Here is an 11,017-nt window from a genome sequence, read left to right as displayed (position 1 = left end):
AGAGAGAGAGAGAGAGAGAGAGAGAGAGAGAGAGAGAGAGAGAGAGATTGAGATTCACCATGAGTTTTCCTACATGAAGCTATGGTTTGAGGAGGAAGAAACTGATTTCTTTTTTTTTCCTCATGTCCTTTTATACATTTATTTCCTAAAGGTCAAGCATAGGCTAACTTTGTTCTCTCTCTCCCCTAGTGGATGGCTGTATTCACAGAGCTGCTGGCCCCTGTTTGTTAGCTGAGTGTCGGAACCTGAACGGCTGTGAGACTGGACATGCAAAAATCACATGTGGCTACGACCTCCCTGCAAAGTGTGAGTACAGCATGTCTAAACTTCGTTTCAGAATCAGCTGAGAGCGCCAACCTTGCCTTTTATTTTTTTGCTTCAAAAAATATCTAGAAAAGGAGACTGCTGAAGTAGAATTTAATTAAATATACTTATAGTTAAATTTAGTGTGTAGGTGCGTGTTTATTTGTATGATTAAGTATAGAGAATTTTGGTTGTTGTTCAGTTCTTTAACAGTGTCTCCGAAACTGAGAAATAAAAAAATGAGGAAAATATACGTTCCAGTATTTAAGCACCTCCAGTGACAGCTTCTGGAAATGATGCCAATTTCTCATTTCTTGTTCAGCTTTCTTGATTGTGGATGTGTTTAGAGCAAAGGAGATCAAAGTGATGTATTGTGTTTTCAGCTGCCATGTAAAGGCTGATTGGCAATTACAGCCCAGGCATCTGTCACACTCGGCTCTCAGGAGAAGCAAGTGGAATGCAGTTGTCAGTCTGAGAATGTATTTGCTCTTTGAATGTGGAATGGTCAAATTTTCTATTATATTTTAATAGAAAAAAAATGCATTGCAATTGACTGGCCTTGTTGCTTCAGTGTTTAGCTGACTGGGGCAGGGTAGTATAGAATAAATGATGAGAGAAGTGATTAAAGCTGCTCCTTTTAAATTCTATAATTTCCAGTGCCTGAGGATGGAGGGAGGGGCTGTGCTACACTATTAAGGTGTGCATTGGCCTGGAAATTGCGACTCCAATTTAATCCCTGTACTTGCTTCTTAGGATACTGCTTGATCTATGAACACATTTTATGTGAAGGCAAAGCTACTTTTGTTTGTCTTTTATTAGTGAACAAATTGTGACCTTAGAAGGTACAGCATAATTTGTGGGATACTATTGGATTCTCCATAGACAGGGTGTGTAGAAAAGAGCTACCCAAGGCTATCTGTGAATGGTGACATAGAGCACTTTATTTTAAAGGATACTTTAAAAAGTGTGTGTGTGTGTGTGTGTGTGTGTGTCTTACCCACATGTACAGTGGTGTTGAGACTTCTCATGTTAACTCATAGAACTCACGATCTTGAGTATTAAAGGTGACTTCATCCTGGAATTATACAGCCCATATTGACAAATGTGATTCTTTAATCTCTCTAACCTGAGGCCACCTGTCAGATACAGCTGACCCATCGTCATGAGAATGAGCAGATCAACTACTTTAAGATCAAGTAATAAGTAAAGTGGTCTTTTAAATTCACTGTTTTCTCTGTATGAAAACAGACGTCAAACTTCTTTTACTCTAAGCTTTGTGAACACAGATAAACTTGGAATCTCTACACATGATCGAGTAAAAATGATGGTTTATGGGTATTATCTAAGAGATGTGGGAAAGTTTTTTTTTTAACTTACTAGCTATTTGACATGCTTGTGTACAAGGTGCTCCATTTCCATTGATTGCCTTTCAATTGATTCCAGAGTTATTGAGAATTTACGTAGTATCAAACATCAAGATACAGGGATCAGTATGTCCAGGGATGTGGTAGAAGTTTTTATATTTGAACCCTGTGTTTGAGCTGAAGTATGGTATGTGACTTTCAGAAGTATCCTGAAACAAGTGGATCTTGTGGCCCAAGACTCTGGACATGTAGAATCAGCCTGCAGGACTCAGCATGGAACCCCAGTGAGCTGAGATTCCTTCTCCAGTCCTTATATTGCAACTCAAGGATATGAGTACCAGCTAGGTTTTATGACAACTTAGCACACACTAGTGTCATCTGGGAAGAGGAACCTCAACCGAGAAATTGTCTTTATAATGTCAGACTGTAGACTAGCTTATAGTGTATTTTTTTTTAAATTAGTGTTTCATGTTGGAATACTCAGCCCATTGTGGTGGGGTCACTCCTAGACTGGTGGTTGTGAATGTTATATAAAAGTAGACTGAGTAAGCTACAGGGAGGAAGCCAATAAGCAGCACTCCTCTGTGGTCTCTGTATCATCTTTGCTTCCAGGTTCCTGACCTGATTCTCTTTGACTATGAATTGTGATATTGCACTGTAATCAAAATAAGCCTTCTCTTCCCTAGTTACTTTTGGTCATGGTGCTTCATCACAGCTGCACTGTCTTTAACTAAAATAGAATATGTAATAAAGAATCATCCAGTGGAATAAAAAAGAACAGTCCAGCATGGCAGCCTTCTCATAAAAATCAGACATGCGCTGTCAATGCAAGTGTCTTGATAATTCTGTGTACTTTAAAAGATTAATGACTGACAACAGTAAGATGATAAAAGGAATGTAAAATTGAATAACGATAAGATAGCTCACACTTGTATTCCACTTTATACTGTTTCCCAGACTTTCCCAAGGCCTTATATTTTAAATTATGCTTTATAAACATTGTGTGTGTTCATTTTCCTTTTCCCTATCCCTGAGAGATAGTTTTCTTTCTCATCAATTTGGTCCCTCCATTTCAGAGTCATTAACAATCCACAGATGTGCTTTTGTAGTGAGAGAATGAAAAGGGAGCTCATTACATACTGTTTGGGTCATTTTCCCCTCCATATTTAATAATTCGGTGACAGTTTGACAGCAGAGACTAGCTCCTATCTGTCCTCTGAGACAGTGGGTTCATCATTATAGGGGTACTAAAGCTAGCCATCCAGCTACAAGTGATGATATCTTCACGCACCAGCAATTTGTTTTGAAAATGATTTTGTCTGGGTTATAGACAATATTGGTCATTTTGGACTGCTCTCTGCTTTCCAGTGCTTCCTAAATTAATTTATCCACGAATGGTTGTATTTGAATTAATTATTCTTGTAGTCTGTGTTCTGTGACTTATCATGATGGGTGGAATGAAAAGCCCCTGAATGTTTTCTCTTTCCTTCACTGCCTGAATGTTTGAATGGTTTCTTTTGACACAAAACTAACCAATCACTTTTCTCAAAGGAAGTCATGGGTGGCAAGAATACTGACTGGAATTGCACTGAAAGCTATTTCTTAGGAAGTGTACAAAGGGTTGTTTATGTAATTTCAATTTGAAGGAATGGTCCCTTCTTTAAAATTAGACTTGTTTTTATATTTGAAATATAATTCCAGTGTATATGTCTATATAGAAGCTTTTTCACATGAAGGCTGTTTAAATTTCTCTGTTGTAGAACTATGTCCTCCAATCCTAACAGCCATTATTACCATTTTAAATAGAGAAGTCATGATAAACTCATAACAGGCTCTCAAGATTGGTCCTGTTGACTGTACTTCATAGTAGGAGGGGTGGAGAGGGTCATTAGATGCTCATGAGATTCCATCCACTCTCCTACATTTTCCTTCAAGCTGTGTAAAATTTTGTTCCATTTGCACATGGTCTTGGTAGGTTTGAGAACATACAGAGGATAACTACACAGAGCTAACTGAATCATGAAGGCCAACTGTACAGCCATGGGGGTGCCATTAACCAAGCTGCAGTGAGGTTTTTTGGTGATGTCACTGCTTTTGAATTATCTAAGCTTCTTGTGTCAACATCTTTGTCTGTCTTGGTCTTCCATCAGACAATAGTAGAGTTTTGTTCATGGCTTCCCAAGAAAAATCCATCCACCACTATCTTTGTTATATTCGTGATATGTGGCACAGTGTCCTAATTTTGTGCTTGCTTAATATGTAAGAAAGCAGTGTCTGGAGAGATGGCTCAGTGGTTAAGAGCACTGACTGTTCTTCTTGAGGTCCTGAGTTCAATTCCCAGCAACCACGTGGTGGCTCACAACCATCTGTAATGGGATCTGATGCCCTCTTCTGGTGTGTATGAAGACAGCTGCAGTGTACTCATATACATTAAATAAATAAATAAGTAAGTAAATAAATAAATCTTAAAAAAAGAAAGCTGTGTCAAATGAATGACTTTGTTCAGAATCTTTTCATCTAGAAAATAGTTTATCGTGTATTAGCTGTGACCTCTACTTCTCAAATCTTCCATCTTTGCATGGTGCTAGTGGGGTCCATGTCCTCTTATTTCAATTATAGCAAGACTGTGCATGGTTGAGACTTTTCTTGTCTACTGTGGCCTTCTGTATTTTCTCATAGGCTGTGTTGCTGATCCTCAGCCTTAGACACTACTATCTCCTTATCGGAAGATAGCTAGACATCTTCATGAATTCTCTTATGTTCCTCACACCTTTGTTAACTGTAAACTCAGGTGTCACCTAAGCTGATGTAGTTATCTTGGCTCCTCTGCTTTATTTATAGTTGTACTGTAGGATGTTAACTTCAAATATCGTATATTATACTTCTATTTTTTGGTAATATCTTCCCATAGCAGAAGAAGGATGTAGATTTTGGGGTTGGGATCTATTTTTTTATATATAAAGATGTATAAAGAGGATTGAAAAGTATTTCTTAAAAGAATTAATGAAAATAAATTTCAATCCTTTGACTTTTTTCTTAAGTGAAGTTAAACATCTGTTAACCCAATTTTCTTTGCCTTCTCACAATGTCCTGCCATATCTTGGACCTCTTAAAATGTCTTGAATGGTATGACTTGCTCCCAACTCCATTCTGTGCGTCCCTGTAAACTTGTGATTGTCTAGACAGCTCACTCTTTGATCTTTTCTACTTATTTTTCAGACTTAACTCAGATATCACCTCTGTTAGAAATGATACTCTTATCACTTCAACTACAAATCCTTTTTTTCCATTCACTGTATTGCATGTTAACTTTATATGAGGCTTCTTTGGCTTGTCATACATATTTCAGAACTGTATATATGCGGACTTAGAGGACAGCCTCATGTTTTGTTACATAGGAGTCATCTATCTTATTTTTGAAGATAGAATTTCTTATTGGTTGAGAGCTCACTGAGAAGGCCAGACTGGATGATCAGCAGCAGGTCCAAGAGATACTTCTGTATCCAGTCTTCCAGTGTTGCACCGTTGCATATCATCACAACTAGCTCTTTTATATGGCTGCTTGGTATCAAACTCAGGTCTTGATTGTGTGATAAGCACTTTACTCTCTGAGAAGTCTCCCCAGACCAATGATGCATCTCTCTTATGTATTATAGGTACTGGAGAAATATCTGTCAAATGAAGAAATTATTAAAACTGGAAAATTTATACTGAATTGATAAATGCTTGGACATTAAAGTTATGCTAATATTCATTTAATTTGGAATTATGGTTGAATTTGTTGAATGAGTGGTATTAGTTAATATCATTATTCTAGTCCCAGCTGCAGAAATAATCTGATGGTAGTAGCTGAAAAAGTACTGTTGATTGTAATTACTACTTCTCTGGTGTCCTTCATCAAGAAATAGTAGTATGTTGAAATACAAGGTTGTCAGTCCTTTGAAATTTTATGAAGAAACAATACGACAAGTAAGAATAATTTATTTCCAACATAAAGAAAAATTCATGTATAGAGAAATCAAATATGCTGTTCCCAATAACAAGTAAAATCCAGAGTAGAGGCTTGATTGTGACCAGGACACATGAACTAAGTGGAGTGTCACTGGCAGTGTGATCCAGTCCTGCTACCTGCTTTTGTAAATAAAGTTTTATTAGATGCCAGCTATGCTGATTTGTTCTTATATTGTTTATGGCTGTGTTTTGGTGTGATTCAGTTGACTAATTCCTGTAGGGGTTGTATAATTTGCCTGTCTGAATTATGTGCTATCTAGTCTTTGGCAATTTATTAAGACTTAGTCTGTAACAATCTTTATGTTTTATAAAGGCATAATTCCTCAAAAGATATATTTATTGAATTTTATTAAGTATATGTAGTTGATCAGAGTTGACAAAGCAGAAAAATACCTACCTGTTATCTATTTCCTGAGACTGTCCTTGTATATTGTGCCTCATGTAAATGTCTATTTAGAACGATGATCTGAGCCTCTTCAAATCTTTCATGTATCCAGACCATCTTGGAAAAAAAAATTCCTGATGAGAAAAAAAAAGCCCTCTGTATTGACCTGGAACTAAGAAGTGACTAAGTCAAGTCTCTGAGGGAGAGTTAGCTTATAACACTAAAGTTTGGGCCATAAATCTCCATCCCTTGCCTCCTCCAGTCTGGCTAGGTAATGTGCTGAAAGGGGGCCTTCAGGCCTGAGGAAATTCATAATTGAGAGTAAGTAACTCCAAAGGTGGTTCTGAGTTAGTCCACTGTGGAAAGTGGCCTGATTTTGGCCATCCTGAGCTCTCCCAGCAGGTGTTTGATTGCGAGAGCAGTGAAGTGGGCATGCTGGGAAGAGTATGACTCTGCAGCCTTTGATGGAGACCTGAGGGCTCTCACAAGCCAATTCCATAATTAAATGGCATGTTGCTTAAAGAGAAAAAATAGCTTTTGAAAAGCATAAAGTCATCACCATCTTTCTTGAAGATGGGGATGCCTCTGTTCTTCATAAACACCATTCCTGGTTCATTTCCTTAGGACTTTAACTTCCATTTGAGGCTGTTTTTCCGTATCCACAGTTATTTTCTTATATAGTAAGTGGTGGATGTACTTTATCCCCTTAGTAAGCCTCACAGTGGATGCAGCATTGAGAAATATTTAGATTAGAAGGTCTTGAAATGCAGTTTCAAAGCAAATTGTCATGCCTTACTCCAGAAAAACTGAGTTAGAAGCGCTGTGGCTCAGCAAACTGTGTAACTCCAATGAATGCTCAAGTATGAGGGCCACTGCCTTACAGTGGAATAGAATACCAAGTAGCAATCTCACTGTCACCTTCCTGGCAGTATGACACAGACATCCTTTGGGTTAGTAGACTAGAGTTCCCTTGAAAGAGAATTCTGGCATGTTCTTCTTTTCATTTGTAGTATTTCCATAGTTAGTAATAACGGCTATATTTGCTTAGCTCTTCATTGCTTGTCCTCCCTAACAGTTCCAGCATAAGGAGGGCAGAGTCATAACAGTCGCATTGATCCCTGGGACATTGACCATCTGGCACAAGAGTAGGCTCTTCCCGCATATTTGCTGGGAGAATTAGCAATAGCCTGTGCTCTTTCTCCCCTCACACACTAGGGTCACTGTTAGAAACCAACACAACAGCTTTCAAGATGGAGTTCCACAATTCAGAAATCTTTTTTTTTTTTTTTTTTTGGTTTTTCAAGAGAGGGTTTCTCTGTGTAGTCCTGGCTGTGTCCTGGAACTCACTCTGTAGACCAGGCTGGCCTCGAACTCAGAAATCTGCCTGCCTCTGCCTCCCAAGTGCTGGGATTAAAGGCATGCGCCACCATCGCCCGGCCCAGTTCAGAAATCTTAAAAGCTAGATCTGTTGCTGTCCTCAGCACAACATCACATCACCCAGCAGGCTTCTTTTCATAAAACTTTAATAAGTTTTACTATTATTAGAGAAGAAACAGAACAAAAAAAGACAAGAATATGGATGTGTGCATACTGTGGCTTTGGTATAGTTGTGGAAGTCAGAGACCAACCAGCTTGGGAAGGATGCTTTTCCCCTCCACAGTGAATAAGCAGGGCCTGAAGTCACCAGGCTTGAGCAGCAAGAACTCTTACCTGCTAAACCATTCTGTGGGCCTTGAGCGTGCCTCTTGAAGAAAGGAGTTAGCAGTAAAAGAAAGTATGAGAAGACCCACTGGAATAATGTAGATTCTCTTATCAGGTGATTTCCTGACCAATCTATTCTAATATTAGTATCTTTTGGAAGTATCTACAGTTTGAAGGCAACCAGTACATCTGTTACTATATTATCAGATAGGTGGAGAACAAAGCCTACACTTTCTTTCATCATTTGCTGCCTTAGCTGCCCTTCAGAGGACCCTGTCTATACCTTCTTTTTTTTCCCCATATGATCAATAGGAAATAACAGTGTAAATCAATTCCAAGTAATAATGTAAATGTGCTCTTGAAGGCAATTCCTGCTGTGAAATAAGTAGTTAGCAGCGACACTGGCATTAACCACAGTGGGGGTAATCAGCCTGTGGATGTGTTTAATCAGAGTTATCAGCTAAGATTAAAAAGAGAGCCACGGTTGTGTGGGGATAATCATTTTCAAGGTTTAAAAGATGAATATGTGAAGGTGTTCTCATAAATTAAAGCCATCAGAATGGCTTTGAGTAATTTAGGATAGTCTGAGGTCAGGCACAAGCAAACAGGAGAGGTTAATCTCAAGGCCATGGTCATTAATGTGCAGAGACAGCAGAATACACTTACAGAAATAAGTAGCAAGCACTGAGTTAAATGATTTTGCCCATACATTAAAATATTCCTTAGGCTGTTACTAACATATATGATTTTATTAAAAAGCAAGTAACATGGACCAATTTGTACATGTATTAATTATCTTAGCAATTCATCACTAATTTTAAACACTAAATGTTAGTCCACTTTATGACTTGGTTTAGAAACACTGACAGAGCCAACCATACACTGTGGAATAAATGCTTGATTCCATGGTGTAACACTGCACTTCAAGGTCGATCTGGAAAATCCTGAACTTGATATTCTAATTACATTGTGAAGTCCTTTAACCTCTGAGCATGAGTTTCCTTGTCCATGATTATCTCTGGGTCGTGGTATCTATCTTGCCAGAGTCTGTTAGGAGTAGAACTGTGTCTTAATAATGTAAGACATGAGAGAGTTGAGAGGAGAGAGAGAGAGAGAGAGAGAGAGAGAGAGAGAGAGAGAGAGAGAGAGAGAGAGAGAGGTGACTTTATTGGTAGTTGTACAATAATTGGCATACTTCATTTGCTTGTTCAATCCATTTTTATTGGGTGCTTGCTCTGACTTTAGGGGCTCTTCTAGAAAGTACTGAACTATTATAAAGAAATTCTGGCCACTTAGACCTGGCATTCAACCTAAGAGAGGCAGACAATGAACATATTTGTACAAAACTGAGAACTTTTAGAGAGCAGTGGAAACTAGCAGGAGGATAGAGGAAGCTACCAGAGTGGAAAGGTGAAGAGGCAGCTTTCCTATGCGGTCAGGGACGGCCTCCCTATGGATGTGATATTTGTGCAGAGAGCTGTGCTGCTTGCTCAATGAAAAAAACATTGCAGACAAAAGAAAACACTTTACCCATGAATTAAATTCAGCTTACATAAAATGAGAAAGAGGACAAGCAAGGAATTCTCCTTGTGTTGTGGCCTTTATCCTTACAGTTAGTTTGTCTTGTCTTTGTTCTGATGTCCAGGCATGTATGCATGTAGATACGTACACACAATCATTCCAGCTTAGCTTTTACTGCTAGGGAACAGATCACTGTGACAAATCTGGATCAGACAGGAGTTTTAATGGTCATTTAAATGATCACTTATCGATTGCCTCGTATTTTCACAGCTTGGGAAATTGAAGCCCAGGATGATGGCTTAATCTTTCCCAGGATTTTAAAATGAGTAGCAACCACAAGCACCGAGCTGGAGTTTCTCACATTGCAATGTAGTGACTTCTTTGTTAGAAACGAGCTCTGTGATCATGCTAACATTGCTATAAGCACTTTATGAGAGACTGTAGCCATCTACTCAATAAAATAAAGGCCACAAACATTTGAAGAAAAAAAGTTTTCACCTCGAATAGCACACTTGCTACTTCATTGATGATAGTAGTCTTGATAAGTTCCACATCATTGATAAAACCATGGGTATCCCTGGTAAGGTTCTTCACAGTAGTCCCTCAGAATCTTACAGCATTATCTGGTATCTGAGGAAACACGGAAGTTACCTATATGACATAGTGAGAATTCTTCATTATCCTCAACTGAGACATGTACAGTAGCTCACTTTCAGAGGAAAGACATCCTGAAGAAGTTATTTTCACAGACATCAGACATGCCTGAAAAAATGCCATTGACATTTCTTACCTAGTAATGTAAACATAACCTCCCACTCCACCCTGAGAGCAGCTGGGACTTACTGATGTCCTTTAACCGAACAGAATCTGTCTGAGGTGGGGGAATTGCTGAGTTTATGTTTAAAGTGATGTTGGCTTCTATGTGTGATTTCTCTGTCTTTACATCACTACCTGCCGTTCACCTAGGACTGTCATAACCAATTATAGCACTCAGTGTCTGTAAACAGCACAAATGTTCTGTCCTGGAGAGCAGAGATAGGAGAGAGAGCAATGTGGGTGTATACCTTCTACAAGCCTTATGAAGAAATCCATGCAGCTTTTTCCAACTCTCTTTAGGTCCAGGTTTTTCCTGGGTTAAGACACATAATTTCCAGTTTCTGTTTCACTCCTCATATGTTATTTTCCCTGCCTCTGAGTCATTTCCTTAAGGTCCCTTGTTATTAGATGTAGAATTTACTCCAAGTCATCTCCCCTCTTTAGTTATTGAGATCCTCAACTACATCTATCTACAAAGATTCTTTTGTTTGATTTTTTTTCTAAATAAATTCAAGTTCATGTTCTGGGGCTCAGAACACTGTTATTTTTTCCTTGAAAATTAGTATTCCACGATCCACTCTTTGTAACATAGCAAGTTACAGGTCATAGGCAGTGAGCGAGCGAGCCTAGAAGTGGATCTTGCTTAGCCGGACAACAGCCACGCAGTGGCCTTGGCACTACACCCTCCAGCCTCTGTCAAACTGTCAGATATATGCATCCCTGAGTTTGACAGCAACACCAAGAAGCATCCTGAGCCAAAGCCACCCCACTAAGTCCTTCCAGAATTCTCAGCTTCTGAAACTGGGAGATGGCATTTGTTACTCAAGTTTAGAACTGCGTGTTAATGCAGTCATCAGATATTAATGCAGCAACCATGGTGGAGTGTATAAGGCAGGATAAGGAGCTCAGTAGCAGA

General features: G+C 38.8%; 1 protein-coding gene across 1 annotated transcript in view; it reads left to right on the top strand.

The window, feature by feature from the left end:
• The window catches only part of Macrod2 (mono-ADP ribosylhydrolase 2), a 1,849,434-nt gene that overhangs the window by 581,947 nt on the left and 1,256,470 nt on the right, over positions 1-11,017 (top strand). Inside the window, exon 5 of the mRNA XM_028755287.1 lies at positions 190-306. Coding sequence (XP_028611120.1) covers positions 190-306 — 117 coding nt within the window. The remainder of the gene's footprint in view (positions 1-189; positions 307-11,017) is intronic.

Source organism: Grammomys surdaster, unplaced genomic scaffold, assembly GCF_004785775.1.
Source record: "Grammomys surdaster isolate TR1022 unplaced genomic scaffold, NIH_TR_1.0 129, whole genome shotgun sequence".
Lineage (NCBI taxonomy): Eukaryota > Metazoa > Chordata > Mammalia > Rodentia > Muridae > Grammomys > Grammomys surdaster.
This window is presented reverse-complemented; position numbering and strand designations above follow the sequence as displayed.